Source organism: Chenopodium album, chromosome 7 (genome assembly GCF_948465745.1).
Source record: "Chenopodium album chromosome 7, dcCheAlbu1.1, whole genome shotgun sequence".
NCBI classification, from domain to species: domain Eukaryota; kingdom Viridiplantae; phylum Streptophyta; class Magnoliopsida; order Caryophyllales; family Amaranthaceae; genus Chenopodium; species Chenopodium album.
The window spans coordinates 24205797-24221849 of record NC_137840.1 but is presented as its reverse complement, the minus strand read 5'-3'; the positions used below and the strand labels follow the sequence as shown (position 1 = coordinate 24221849).

At 34.4% G+C, this 16053-nt stretch overlaps 1 protein-coding gene across 1 annotated transcript; it reads left to right on the top strand.

Annotated features, from left to right (window-relative positions):
* Positions 1-1615: 1615 nt before the first annotated feature.
* LOC145640095 (uncharacterized) lies at positions 1616-7460 on the top strand. Its single transcript, XM_081691407.1, has 5 exons — positions 1616-1817; positions 5424-6277; positions 6355-6703; positions 6799-7044; positions 7231-7460. The coding sequence occupies exons 1-5, from the start codon at positions 1616-1618 to the stop codon at positions 7458-7460; spliced, it is 1881 nt and encodes a 626-aa protein (XP_081547533.1).
* Positions 7461-16053: the final 8593 nt, after the last annotated feature.

Sequence of the window (16053 nt, the reverse complement as noted above, 5' to 3'; positions counted from 1 at the left end):
AGGTCCTTTCTCAACTCTTACTTTCATCTCTTTCATTGCTTTTCGTTACTTATACTTTTACGGCTACATAAACATAATTACAGGTTCCTCAATCACCTGAAATGAAAAATTGGTAATAAGGCTCGTGTTGAAGGTTCCATATGCAACGCTTATCTCACTGAAGAGATATCAAACTTCTGCTCCAATTACTTTCAGCCCTCAGTTGACACAAAAACACGAGATCTAGATCAAAATGTTAATGCTGATGTGGATTCCCCGACTGACAACGATGAAATCCTTGAGCTGTTCACGGTGGATAAGGGTCGTGTGTCAAATTTGGGTAAAACTCGGTATTTAGATGACAAGGAACTCAAACGTGCTCATTTGTTCGTTTAAAGAAATACCGGCATTCTTGGTGAATACAAAAGGTATATATGTTTAGGATAAACTTTTGAAAATCCCTTAAATTTAATATAATTGCTGCAATGATTAATCATGTGTCATTAATCTATTAGGCAGTTTGAGGACTACATTCTTAGTACTCGAACTTATTTGCGTCTAGAAGATGTCATGGAGAAATGCGAAAGTGAATTCCCTGATTGGTTTCATCACAAGGTGATAATACTTTTCGAACATTGCATATCGATTAATTTGTGATAATATAATATAATATATTTCATTTCAATTAGTGTGACATTTGTATTCGTAACGGTTATAGGTGAGAGAACAAAAACCAAGTTCCGATGTGTTGCGAGCATTGTCTATGAGGCCTTTCAAGCGTGTTCAAACTTGGAACCAGATATTTGCTGGTGGCTTTAATTTCCACACATAGTCCTATGGCAAACACAAATCTACGATGAATTACAGGGTGTGTGTCTCAAGTGAGGACGGTGGAGAGTACTTTGGCATTTTAAACGACATAATTGAACTTGTTTACACCGGTCCCGAAAAAGAGTACAAGACTATTTTGTTTAGTTGTAGTTGGATGGATTGTGGTAACGGAATGAACATTCATGAACAATACAAGCTTGTCGAAGTAAATCATACTAAGAAGTATCCCAAGTATGATCCATTTGTCTTATCTTACCAAGTGTCTCAAGTGTATTATGCATCTTACCCTAGCCTTAAACGTGATCGGGTTCAATGGTGGGCTGTATTTAGAACTCAAGCAAGGTCGGTGATTGATGCTCCGGTGGATTTAGAGTTTTTGCAGGGTCCTTCACCACAAGTACATGCAACGCTTTGTCCACCAAATGACATTCCAGACTATGAACTTGATAGTGATGATGATGATGACGATGGCTTTATTATCTCAAGCGATAAAGAAGAAGAAGAAAGCATTGGCTCCAGTGACAGTGACGAAGAAGAGGACATCGATGTATTTTTAGATGACGCTAGTGATAGTAATAATGATAGTGATAATGATAGTGGTAGTAGTGATAAGAGTAATGAAGAGGAGAATATGTAGTTACTCCTTTAACTATTGTCTTCGAATGTTTAGTTTTTAATGACTACTCGGACTTGTAATATTGCATTATATTTTTGGTCTCATTTTATTATTTTAATGTCTTATGGATCTGATTTATGAGTTTACAATGTGCGATCATGGTACTAACAACTTTTTCAGTTGGTCATCATGGGAGGAGGAAATAAAGGAGAAACGTCCAAGAGGAGAAAGACTAAGGGGAAATCTCAGGTTGTGCGTGCTGACGAGGATGAGTCAATGGAGGAAGAGGAGGCACATGATTTGGGGGCCTCTCAAGATATCGTCAATCGGAGACAGATTCCTAGGCATGTACAAGGGCAACAGGAGCAACAGGAACATGAGCTACAGACTTGCTAGAGTTGGACCCTACCACACTTTGGTGCGTATGTATTTGTATAATGAAATATCCTTAAATTCGTTTGTACTTTGATAAAGTGAATTTGTATTACTTTAACCATGTTTTGTTCACTTTTTGTTGATTATCTACTTACATGAATGTCTATCCTTTATTATAGGTTTGATGATATCCTGGTGAAGAATGTGCTCTCCGACTCGCTAACCGGCTACTATGTTAAGCCTTGGAGGAATTATGGAGAGGTTGATGAAGATTCGAGAGAGCACTTTTGGAACTTGTTCAACGTATGATAACTGTAACCTAACATAATACATGTTTTATAAATTATATTGATGGAGTTGAATTTTGTAATAAAGACATTTTCTTGATTTGCAGAAAAAATTCAAGTGGGCACCTGAGTTAAACAACCAAGTGAAGGACACTTTCGAAGAAAAGTTTGCAAATCGCCTACGTGACACGTTCTACAACATCACACACAGGCTGAATGGTCGCAGACCAAGATGGCTTAATACGGATGTCCACGAAGGCATGATGCAAATTGTTGCCACCGATCCAGAATATAAGAAGCGGTCGGAACAAAACAAGAAGAACCGAAGAGGCGGATCCATGGAAAATGTCGTTGAACCGATCCACTTTCAAGGTTCAATGTCATCTGTACAACATGCTAAAAGGATGGTAAAATTCCTACAACATGTCCAGTAACAATTAAGTCATTTGTCTATTAATGAATTTTGGTGGGCTAACATGTTTTCATTGATTTTCTGCATGTACATATAAAGGCTGCAAAAAACCAAGGCCAATTACCAAATGCCCATGATCTTTTCTTGAAGACACACTTCAAGGAAGTGCCTGGAAAAAGCCAAGTGGCTGCCAACAACAAAGCAAAAAGGATTGCGGTAAACACTTATTATATGAGTTGATATATGGCAAATTAGCAAAGTAGAACTCATTATATGCTAAATTTGGATGATTTTGGATGAGTTAGGGTCGATATTTGACATATGTGCTTATTTGTCTTAATTTCTATCCTTAGGCACTTAAAAGTATGTGATATTGGAATGTTAGAAGAAAGAACGAGTCCATTTGCTTGAAAACATAGAAAATAGGCATGGTTTTAGCCATATAGGCCAAATTTGGATGATTTTGGATGAGTTAGGGTCGATATTTGACATATGTGCTTAATTCTCTTAATTTCTATCCTTAGGCACTTAAAAGAAATTGATATTGGAATGTTAGAAGAAAGAAACCTTACATTTGCTTGAAAACATAGAAAATAGGCATGGTTTTAGCCATATAGGCCAAATTTGGATGATTTTGGATGAGTTAGGGTCGATATTTGACATATGTGCTTAATTCTCTTAATTTCTATCCTTAGGCACTTAAAAGCAATTGATATTGGAATGTTAGAAGAAAGAAACCTTACATTTGCTTGAAAACATAGAAAATAGGCATGGTTTTAGCCATATAGGCCAAATTTGGATGATTTTGGATGAGTTAGGGTCGATATTTGACATATGTGCTTAATTCTCTTAATTTCTATCCTTAGGCACTTAAAAGCAATTGATATTGGAATGTTAGAAGAAAGAAACCTTACATTTGCTTGAAAACATAGAAAATAGGCATGGTTTTAGCCATATGGGCCAAATTTGGATGATTTTGGATGAGTTAGGGTCGATATTTGACATATGTGCTTATTTCTCTTAATTTCTATCCTTAGGCACTTAAAAGTATGTGATATTGGAATGTTAGAAGAAAGAAACCTTATATTTGCTTGAAAACTTAGAAAATAGGCATGGTTTTAGCCATATAGGCCAAATTTGGATGATTTTTGATGAGTTAGGGTCGATATTTGACATATGTGCTTATTTCTCTTAATTTCTATCCTTAGGCACTTAAAAGTATGTGATATTGGAATGTTAGAAGAAAGAAACCTTACATTTGCTTGAAAACTTAGAAAATAGGCATGGTTTTAGCCATATAGGCCAAATTTGGATGATTTTGGATGAGTTAGGGTCGATATTTGACTTATGTGCTTAATTCTCTTAATTTCTATCCTTAGGCACCTAAATGCAATTGATATTGGAATGTTAGAAGAAAGAAACCTTCCATTTCATTGAAAACATAGAAAATAGGCATGATTTTAGCCATATAGGCCAAATTTGGATGATATTGGATGAGTTAGGGTCGAAAATTGACTTATGTGCTTATTTCTCTTTATTTCTATCCTTAGGCACCTAAAAGTATGTGATATTGGAATGTTAGAAGAAAGAAACCTTACCTTATATTGTTGGTTGTTTTTTTTAACAATATTTTTTTTTTATCTTCAATAATATAGGAGACCTACCAGAAGAAGCTTGAAGACACAAGGAGTCAGGGGATTCAGAAGAGTCCCAATGAGTTGTACTGGGAGTCGGTGGGTGGGCGCAATAAGAAGGGGCGTGTGAAGGGACTCGGCCAAAGTGCAGAGCTCTACTATGGCAAACAAATGGGTCGAGGTTCCCGTTCTTCACAGCAATACACGTCGTCCGTCATTTCTCAAATGCAAGGCCAAATGGAACACAGGGTGCAAGCTCTCCAAACTCAAATGGAAGCCCGAATAGCTGAAATGGAGAGGAGATACAAGGAGAGTATGGATGAGATGATGACTCGTCTCACCAACAACGACTCATGTTCCACCATTCATCCTCAGCATCGAGACCCTAGGGACGACCCGGGTAGTGGTGGAGCAGGCCAGGGTTTCCAGGCGATTGCGTAGCTTAGCTTTAGTCTAGCATAGAATCACTCTAACCTAGCTTTTGTTTGGTATATATACCAAAATGTGGACTATCTTTTGTACTAGGACATAATTATTATATATATATGTACATAAATATAATTTCGTAGGTCGGTAATTAATTTTTTTAAAACAACAATTTCAGGACTCAATATTTAGTTTTTTTTTTTGTCAATTTATTATTACAAAAATTCAGGTTTGAAAATGCAGAAAATTACAGAAATTTGTTTTGGGCTGGAAATATATTTTACGACGGAATTTTCCGTCGTAATGTACATATTTGCGACGGAAATTTCTGTCGAAAATTTATAGTTTGCGACAGAATTTTCTGTCGCAAAATAAAATTTACGACGGAAAATTCCGTCGCAAATTATAAATAACGATGGAATTTTCCGTCGCAAATATGTACATTGCGACGGAATTTTCCGTCGTAAATTAGAGTTTGCGACGCTTTTTCCGTCGTACATTATATTTTGCAAGGCTTTTTTCCGTCGTAAATTATAAATTACGACAGAAAATTCCGTCGTAAATTATAAATTACGACGGAAAATTCCGTCGTAACCTAAAGTTTGCGACACACCTGTTTCCGTCGGAAGTTTGCGACGGATCTTCAATAAAGGTCAATTCCAAGTCCGACGATATTATTTCCGTCGTAAATTCCGTCGTAAAGTTGGTTTATGACGGAAATTTCGTCGTAATATGGCCATTTTCCTACAAAGGGTTTTTCGACAACCATTTACGACGGAATTCCGCCGTAACCCTACTTTACGACGGAATTGACATATGTTATGACGAACTTTTTTCGTCGCAATTTTGCTGTTTTCTTGTAGTGGGCAAGGTTTGGAGACACTGTGAATTTGGTAGCATTAAACTAGAGCCATGGCTGATTTTTGCAGACAAACAGTCATTCACTGAAGTTTTTAAGGATTTTTGTGTACAAGAAGGGTTTGGAATCTTTGTTGAAAAGAGTGACCCTCAAAGGTTTATAGCAAGATGTGCTATTGATGGCTGCAACTGGAGAATTCATGCTTCAACAATGCCTAACAAAGTCAGTTGGGCAATCAAGACATTGACAGGGGAGCATGCAACTTGTGGCAGGCTTGAGGTAAACCCTGTTGTTAGCTGTGATTGGCTTTGCAGACATCTGCAGTCAGATATTCAAGCCAATCCAGACATTCCAGTAGAGTCTTTGCAAAGAATCTGTTTGGAAAGGTACATAATTCATGTGAAAAAAAGGTTGTTTTACAAGGTGAAAGCAGTTTCCAAGGAGATTATTCATGGTGGCTTTGGAGAGGCATACAGTCTCCTTCCAAGATATGCTGAGATGGTGAAAGAGACCAATCCAAGAAGTTATGCACTAGTGACATGGACACAATTATCTGCAAATGTCCAACCTAGGTTTAAGGCATGCTTCTTCTCCTTTGCTGCCCAAGTTAGAGGCTTTTTGAGAGGGTGTAGGCCTATCATTGACATTGATGGGGCCCATCTAAGTGGTTATTATAAGGGGATTCTGCTAACAACAGTTGAAATTGATGGGAACAATGAGATCTTTGTGTTTGCTTATGGCATAGTAAGCACAGAGAGTGTTGAGACATGGGGTTATTTTATGAGGAATTTGAAGTGCCTTTTTCAGAAAGAGGGATGCAACAGAGATGATTGGACTTTTATCTCTGACAGGATGAAGGTAATTCTCAATTTGCTGTGAATTTTTTTTTTCAAAGGGCAAAGTTCTCCCTTCTCACTTGTTACATTCCTATGCAGGAAGTTGATGCAACAATTATGGAGACATTCCCCAGAGCCAGTAGAAGAATATGCTGTCAACACTTGTACAACAATTGCAAAACAAATGGTTTTAGTGGAACAGCTTTTCACAAGCTCTTTTGGGTTGCTGCTGATGCTTACAATCCATATGTCTTCAACAAAGCAATGGAGAAGATTCATGCCTACAATCCAAAGGCTGTTGATTACTTGAACAACACCACTGAGGTTTGGTCAAGGCATCAGTTTGAGCCAACAATTTGTTGTGACCATAACACAACAAATTTTGTGGAATCATTCAACTCTTGCACCAAGCCATACAGAGATCTACTTGTGTTAAAGCTACTTGAAGGTTTATAATTGAATTTGCTCTGTTGTTAAGTCAGTTTCTAAATGCAACTTCTACCTTTCTTTACTGTAATTTCTATATTGATTTCTATTTTGTAGCTATTAGGCAATGGTGCATGAAAAGGATGGCTCCAAGGTTTGATAAAGCAACATCAATGGGAGATGGGGAGCTCACTAAGTATGCTACTAAGATCTTGCAAACAAGATCAGATGAGTCTAGGTTCTGCTATGCTACACCATGTGGGGGTGATGAGTTTGAGGTGAGGGATCAACATGTGTACTTTCCCATTAAACTTAGGGTTGGAACTTGTGGTTGTGGAAAGTGGCAACTTTCAAGGATCTCATGTAAGCATGTACTTAGGGTGATTTACCACCAAAGGCTGCAGGCTGTAGATTTTGTGTCACCTTATTTTAAAGGGAGGGCATACAAAAGCACTTACGCTGAGCATATGCACCCAATGCCTGACCAAACCTAGTAGCCTTCTTTCAACCTGCCTAACATACTACCACCCCCAGTGAAACGATTTGCAGGCAGACCTAAGAAGCAGAGAAGAAGAGGTGCAAGTGAAGCAAGAAAAGGGAAGAGGCATAGCACAGCTAAGTGCAGCCTATGCAATGAGTTGGGGCACAACATGTTGACATGTGTTGCAAAAAAAAAAAAGATTGCAGCAGCTGAAGCAACAACTGCAGCAACCAACAACAATGCAGAAGCTGAAGCAAGCACTTCAAGGTCCAAGAAGAGAGCAAAGAAAGCTGCTTGAGCTTCAAACCCCTACCCTTTTGACTGCACATCAACCTAGGTTAATGTAGTCTAGTTGTTGAACAATATAATTCCAATGTGTGCTGTGTTGTGTTAGTATTTTTTGGTAAATATTTTGTGTAAACTTTAGACAAATATATTGGCAACAGTGGCCTTAATTTTTTGGATGAACAATGACCTTATTTTTTGGATGAACATGATTGAAATAGGAAGAAATATATGGAAGACATGTTCAAGTAAACACTTTATTCAATTTCATCTCAATTACATGTTGTTCACTTCATCATTACAATCACAAATATCACACACATCAATACACCTAATTTCAAAACAGAATTTAAAAGTTTTTGTTGCTATTTCACTTTCTTCTTCAATTGCTTTAATTCATCATGCAAATTGCTATGTCCCAATCCATCCCTATCATAGTAGCTTCCCGTACTTTGACCTTCTTGCGCCTTTAAAACTTTGCACCATTTGAAGCTATTACACGAGTCACACTTGTAGTATAGCCTTTGTGGATTTAATGTTGACTCCGAATTTCTAATCGCGTATTTTCTGCCACAACCGCAAAATTTATTTGGAACGCGCACATATGCACACTCGTGTGTTGAGGAAGATGTGTTTGATATCAAACTCATGATTATGCAAGTAGGAGGGATGCAATGTGTGTTCTAAGTCTTACATTTATACAAGAATGTGTGTGCAACGGCTACTTTGCCCCATCAATAATTCAAAATTGTTAAAAAAAACTAGCCGTTACTTTAGAGGTATATTGTGTAATAACTTTAATAAGTAATGACATTTGGTGAAATTAATAAATATTCAGTGGCATTTGGTGAATTAGGAATCCCATTAACGGACTGTTGACGTCCAGACCTCAATAATGGCACGATGTGACATTTTATTATTTGTGAGTGGCATTTGGTGAATTCTGAAAAGTGCAATGACATTTGATGAATTTTTAAATTTGTCAGTGGCATTTGATGAAATAGCCGTTTTTTTAATTGAATTTGCAAGTTATAGAATGTATAAAGACTTAAACAAAAAGATCAAAAGGGGTGACATGTGTCATATGTGGTAGTGAGTGACTTGTAATGACATGTGTCATATGAAAAATTATGATTTGTGTTTTTAAATACTAAAGTATAGATTCCAAAACTAGATAACTTATATATTTGGAAGGAAATTATTTATTTCTTATTTTCCTTTGAACTAGTTTGGTTCATTTATGGGTTTTTTTAAAGGATTTTTTTTTTTTTTTTGGGGGGGGGGGGGGTGAGGGGGATTCTAATGCCGTAATTTAAGATATCCAAAGATGAGAGGGTAGCTAGCTTGTTTTTCGTAGGGTGTGCTTTTGTTTTCTGTGTTTGTTTGTTTTAATTTCTGTTAGTGTGTTTTTCTTTTGTTAGGGGCTATCCCTTGTTTTGCACAAAAAAAAAAAAAAAATAATCCCTTCCCATTAATTTGAAAAATAACATTAAACATAATATATTTGCAACAATTCTCTGGAGACTTTACTTTGTTCAGAGGTGCAAGAATCAACATTTTAAAAAAGAAAAAAAAAATACAATTGAGAACATATTCATTGTCTGCCATTATATTCACATAATTATGTGTAAAATTGATTTATTGTACATTTGTACACATTAAACTAAAAAATATTCAAATTAGCTAACATTAACAGAGAGTATAAAATGAATAGGCATGAAAAAAGATGAACAATACCTTAAAAACCCTTATCGTTGTATAAATTTGCGGTAGTGTTGATAGAACAATACTACTTAAAATTCCAAATTTAAATGGTACGATCTAGATGAAAAAATTAGTATATTTGTACTCCGTATATCGTTAAATTTTCCAACTTACAAAAATTCCTTAAAACAAACTTAAAATAAAAGCAAAAAACTAAATTAAAAGAAAAAAAAAATAAAGTGAACCCTAAACAAAACCGGTGCAAATTAAGGAAAAAGAAATAGCTAATTTACTTCCAAGTCAATAATTTAGCTAGTTTTGGAATTAAAATTCATAATTAGCCATTTTGGTAAATAATTTTATTAAATTAACCGTTTTGGTAAAAGATCCACCCTTTTTGATAAATGTTGTAAATAACTATTAACGGAGGTAGTATTTGATTAGGCGGTTGAGCGCTATATAAATACACTGATGCATGTTTCCTAAAATCAAGAAGCATGACATAGTGGGGCTTAAGGATTACCAAGTAGTTGCAGGGCCGTCTTAAATATTTTTGGGGCCCTTTTCTAACCTAAGTAATTGGGCCATAATTAAAACAAAAATATTTGTTTACAAAATTAATCAATATGTGGTACCCAAACTACCCATTTCATAATTATTGCTTTGAGCCTTTGAATTTCTACCTTAAAAATAGTAAATTGACAATAATAAGCTATAGTAGCAAACTAAAATAGAACCCCCCCAAAAAAAAAAAAACATCCAATTTTTTAGTTGCATCTTTGGAACATTTTATATCTCACGAATAATACTCTAAAGTTGCAACTAAAAAAAATTGGAGGTAGTAAAAAAAATAAAAATAAAAAATATAGTATTAGTAGAAATAGCACCTGAATAACACCATATGACAATAAGTACAATACTACGCAATACTTGATCAGTTTGTTGATTGAGCAAATTCCTTGAAAATTGAACTTCAACTCTTTCATTTCTTATGAATTCTACGGAGTTTATATTTTTAATCTCAAAATTAATCTGAGTATGATACTTCGTATAGTTTAAATAATTACTCTATTATTCGTTATGGGAGAAGATATGAAATTGAAAGGGAATTTATAGGGGCTAGAAATTTAGCCTTAAAAATATTTTATATGAAAATTAAGGGATTTATTTGTGGAAAACACCAAGTTTATGCCACCATTAGAAGCAGTCAAAGGTGAGAAATTCTTTTCATACCGAATTACGTAAACGATGGAGGAAGGCAAAAAATTTTAATTGAAAAATTGAAAAATTTGGATAAAACAAGAAAATTAATGACAATTTATTATAAATGAAGATGGAAAGTTTTAGAAATTTTTTGGAAGTTCAGGGTAATTTACGGAGGAGATGGGCGTTAAATTGGAGTAAATAAGGGAGGAAGATGAAACGTTAGACACAAAGCAGTAAATTTTATACGAATTATTAACATATAGGCTACTTTTGAAATTGGGCCCTTCAAAACTTGGGGCCCTGTGCTAAGGGCTGTTTGCACTGGCCCTTAGCTGACCCTGAGTAAAGCTCTGTTCTCTTCACCTTACAAAAATAATATTAAGTAAAAATAATTTCAGTTCAGTAAAAATAAGTTTAGTTCAGTAAAATTAATTTCAATTCAGTAAAAATAATTTCAGTTCAGTAAAAATAATTTCAGTTCAGTAAAATTCAGTTTTCTTAAAGAAAAATTATAATAGAAAATCAGTAAAAATAATTTCAGTTCAGCAAACTTAAGGTGAATCAAACAGGGCCTAAATGTGGGATCATGGTGAACGTGAATAACCTCCCCCATTACGTGGACAAGGTCAGATGCATCCAAGTAAACATCACTATAAGAAAATTGGTTTTTGGTGATGGCAAAAGTCGTTGCTAAATAAAGATTGTCATTGCAAAACATATCTTTTTCAACAACAATTGTCATTGCAAGGTCTTTGCGTGCATTATTGGTGTCACAAAAAATCGAAACGACTTTTTGTCGTTGCTAAAGATATGTTTTACATAACGACCAATGTTGTTGCTATGACTTTGTCGTTGCCATAAATTGTGTTATAACTCATATGGAATATATTATTTGCAATGTCCATTGTCGTTGTCAAAGCTTTGTTTTGCAACGATATTTATTGTTTCAAAAAAGATTTAGATTTAGCCACAATAAAAGTTGTTGCAAAATATGATTTATATTTTTCAAAAACAAAAAATTTAATTAAAAACATACATATATATATGAACTTGAACATTTTAATTAACCTTTATTGTAATATTATACTCCATCCGTTTCATAATGTTAGTCTCATATGGAATCAATCACATAAAATAAGAAAACTAATATATTTGTAATCTAACATTAAAGTACAACATAATTCATAATTAGTTTACCTTATTAAACTTTTTTGATTTTTTATTAGGAAAGCACAAGTCATAATTGCATAATTTAAGGTAAAAATTTCATTACTTAGAGTCATCTCATCAATCCACAATCAATTAATTCCAAAAAAATCAAGTTATAAATGAAATATATTCAATATGAGTAGATATTTTTGAAACGCCCAAAATAATATATGGGATTAACATTATGAAACGGAGGGAGTATAAAATTTCATTCTAAAAGAAAGTAATTATGTTGTTCAATGTTGCGAATAGCATTAATTGCAACATTTAACATCATTATCAGCCCCAACACCAACTACAATAGATCCTCTAGAATGAAACCAGATGGGTATCTTCCTTATAACTTGTCAAGAGTAAACACAAGAAAACCTATTAAAACCACAAAGAGAAAAATGCTTTTGAATCTTAGAAAAATAGACTATTATTCTTATTTGAGTATAATTGAGTAATCTAAATAATTTCAAATACTTTAATGGCCTGTTTGGTTTCAAGCATTTCATTTGAAATGCAAGATTTGGCCAATTTTCATTGTTTGAATAATCCAAACATTTGGATTTGGAATTGGCCCAATTCCAATCTAATTAAAACATTAGCTCATATATCAGAATTTTAAGTTCAATCTAAAAACCTATCATTTGAAATACCATATTGTTCACTCTCTCTCTCTCTCTTCGTGCTTTTATCACTCAAGCTTTATCTCTCTCCAAGCTCTCTCATCAAGCTTTTTCTCTCTCCTCCCCTACTGTCAAATTATATGTCTAAGGTTAGTTTCTCAATTCTTAATTTTTTTTACCATGAATTTGCAACGTTATTGTTTGATGTCTGATTTTTAAATGTTGTGTTAGGTTTTTTTGAATTGATGATTTTGTCTTCTGATCTAGAATATGTGTAATTGGTTGAACTTTTGATTTGATGCAACCTAAGAGCATTGTACCTGCCTTTTGTATGCTTAGATTATGAGTTCGAAAGAATCTTCTCAACATAAAGTCATCTACTACCTGACACGCCTATCAGAAACTTCTTTCAATTTTACACAGTACATTATTTGTTATTGGAGAAAATAAAGTCACCAATGACAAATGATAGACGGAATTCAATCTCAGCTCTTGAGTAGCCCTAAGATTGCATTGTTTTGTGATCTTTATGAATTGAATTGTTGTATTATCTTACATCGAGTACTGAATATCAATAAGCCCCACTAAGATGCTAATTCATTTACGTGATTTATTCAAAATGTATAACTGTTGAAGCATAATGGTTTTGATGATGAGGAACTTGAACTAAAAGCAAACTCAACTAATAAAGATTCTCTAGTGTGTGATTAGTCAAGGTGCAGATTAATCTTGGTGATTGAAGAACCATCTGAATCTAAGAAGACATGAATAAGATCTTTATTGAAGAAGTTAAACAAATCAGAGGAATAGTTCTCTAACAAGAACTAAGTTCCCTAACAGGAACGTTCCTTAACAGGAACTTGAAGACTAGCAGTTAAGTTCTTTGGTGGAACTTGATATGCTTGGAGCCAAGGTAATTTACCTGATCAAAGTACGACGCAGCAATAATAGTGAAGGTTTTATCTTAGAAAATATTGTTAATATGGTAAGTAGGTTAGTGCACAAAATTTATTAGAAACGTGATAAGTTTGCTTGGTAAATAAAATAAATATGGAAAATAATAAAAGATAGATTTTAGGAAAAGATTTTCTAAAAATATTATTTTCTCTAAAGTTGATTTATTAAAATGATAAGTCTTCTTAATAAATATCTTTTTAAAACTTATTTTCGGAAAAGATTTTATTCCACTTGATTTGCTAAAACCGTGTTTAAAAGATAAGTTAAGTTAACATATTTATCTTTTCAGAAAACCTACTTTCTATACGAGTGTTACTTGCATAAATAGTAGAGAGCAAAATGATTTAGGTTTTTGTGAGTTTATGCGTGGAGAAATCACAGTGCTTTAATTGAGTAAGTTTACCAAGCTTTTAACTTATCATATTAGTTTCGGATTTCGTGCATTGTTTACCTATCATAATAGGCGTCTTATATTTGTATTGGTTGGGTTATTTGGGTGAAATTTATAGTTTGTGTTACATACAGTTTTGTGTTAGCTTCTTGGTGAGGCTGTGAGTTTTGTACTGGGGTGGTACGGGTATTTAGTACTTTGGCAGTACGTGTAGTACTTTGGTGGTACGAGTGAATCTAAGTGTGGTGCTTAGATTGGGTAGGATAGGGTCCTATCAAGTAGCAAGTCCAGTGAGGAACTTGTGAAATAAAGGTATGTGTGTAATAGGTTGTAACTTGGTGTTTGCCTTATTATAGTGAAGTGTTTTGTGTTTATAATCCCTAAGGTAGAGTCGAGGTTTTACTTCCAGTTGGGCCCTGGAAGGTTTCCTCGTAAAATCTGTGTGTTTTATTAAGTTCCTATACGCATTGTTATTTATCCACAAAAAGTAGTCATTAGGAACTCTATACAATTCACCCCCCTCTTGTATTAATCGTCTCAACTAACAATTGGTATCAGAGCAAGGTACTCTCGTGTAAGCGAATAACTTTGCTGAGTAAGTTCCTGGAGAGATGAATTACAAGGAGAAACTTGAAGAAGGGTACTCTAACCAACGTCTACCCACACTACGCCAAAAACATTATATAACAACACATGATTAATAGCGGTTCAACTAAAAACGCTCTAAAAAGTACCTCCATTAACTTCTAATGGCAGTTTTGGGTTTTAAGTAAGTTTTTATAGCGGTTATAATAGAACCGCTATCAAAAGTAAAGAAAAAAGGCGCCTGAAATTAAAGCCTACAACCCGTAAAAAATCAAAACCCTCGCAAAAACTCAAACCCTTGCAAAAAACTCAAAACTACCAACCCTCTCAAACCCTCGCAAAAAACTCAAATTGAAAACCCTCTCAAACCAGAATCCCTCATCCGGCAACCTCACTACCTCCGGCGACGTCACTACCGGTCCGGCGACCTCCCTTTCTCTGTTTCTCTCTCCTCTCCTCCATTACTCCCTTTATTCGCCATCTTCGTCGCCATCTTCGCAACTCTAAGACTCCAATCTGCAGGTTCGAAATTCTTACTTCTTATTATCGATTTTCTGTAATTTTTTTTTGAATTTCACTTCTTATCATTTTTTGGTGGATGATTTCGGATTAGGGTAAGAGGAATTCGAGTGAGGTCAGGTTTGAAGAGGAGTTTTGATGTGGTTGACGTTTCTGTTTTCGTTTGCGAGGGTTTGGTTAATTTGGTTAATTTGTTGAATTTATTGTTGGATGTACTTTTTTTTGTTGAATGTAATTTGATATGTATTTTTACTTTGTTGAATTTCTATTTTTTTGGTTGAATGTGTTTCGAATATCTGTTTTTTTTTATTTATTTTTGAATTAGCTTGTTGAATATATTCTGAAATTGTAGTTCTAATAGCCTCAAACCCAAATCTTCCGATTCATGATTTTTCCTAAAACCCAAGTGTTTCATGATTTTTGTTGTAGATTCTAAACAGCCCAACAAAGACAGGAGCACCTTTGGCAAGTAAGACTGGACGAGGCGAGTCTGTGGACTCCGCTCTGGTCTGCGAGGACGACTGGACGAGGCGAGTAAGGCGACCCTTGGCCGCGGCGAACAGCACCGAGTCACCGACGACAGCTGACTTAGTTCAGTTTAATCAGAGGTTAGTTTTCTTTTGTATTTGTTGAATATTTGATTGTATTTTAGTTTGTAAAGTTGTATTTTGTAATTGTAATTGTGAATTTGTGATTGTAATTGGAAATTTGTGATTTGTGATTTTGTGATTGTTGATTTGTTGTTGAGGACTTGACTTTGTGATTGAAATTGGAAAATAAAGAAAGATACAAAATGAAAGAAAATGAGATTAAATGTCTTTGAAATTAAAGAAGGAAGAAAAAGAAAATAGAATGAAGTTTTTGAAATTGAATTTTGGACTAGTAAAATTGTTGCGATACAACTGTACTACATACAGTGCAATGTACATTAGACATTTGAAGGTGGTGATTTTTTCATGAGCAACTTTTCAGGATTATTTCATCTTTTTATTTTTCTTTTGATTGATTTGGCACATATGCAAAAGGGTAAGTTTGGATATGTTGTGTGTGCGCTCTTCTTTTGAGTTTTGCCTAAACAAGATAAAGGTTATTTTACAAGTCAGATTTCTTTGTATATTTTGTGTATGGGCTGTAACCTGTAACACACAGTAAGGTAATTTTGCCATTTTTGTTGGTTATTACGGTTGAAATTGGAAAATGGTGTAAGATACAAAATGAAAGAAAATGAGCTTAAATATTTAATGATTAAATGTAAGACAAAATGATACAACCGTTTGATTTGTAATTTAATTAGCACATTTTCTGGTTGTACACTGTATTTTTTTTTTTGTTGGTTTTGATATGTAGACACATTTTTTCACAAACATAGACAGGATTAATAAAGGCTACGTGTGTATTGTTATTGCTACATCATAGTTGTC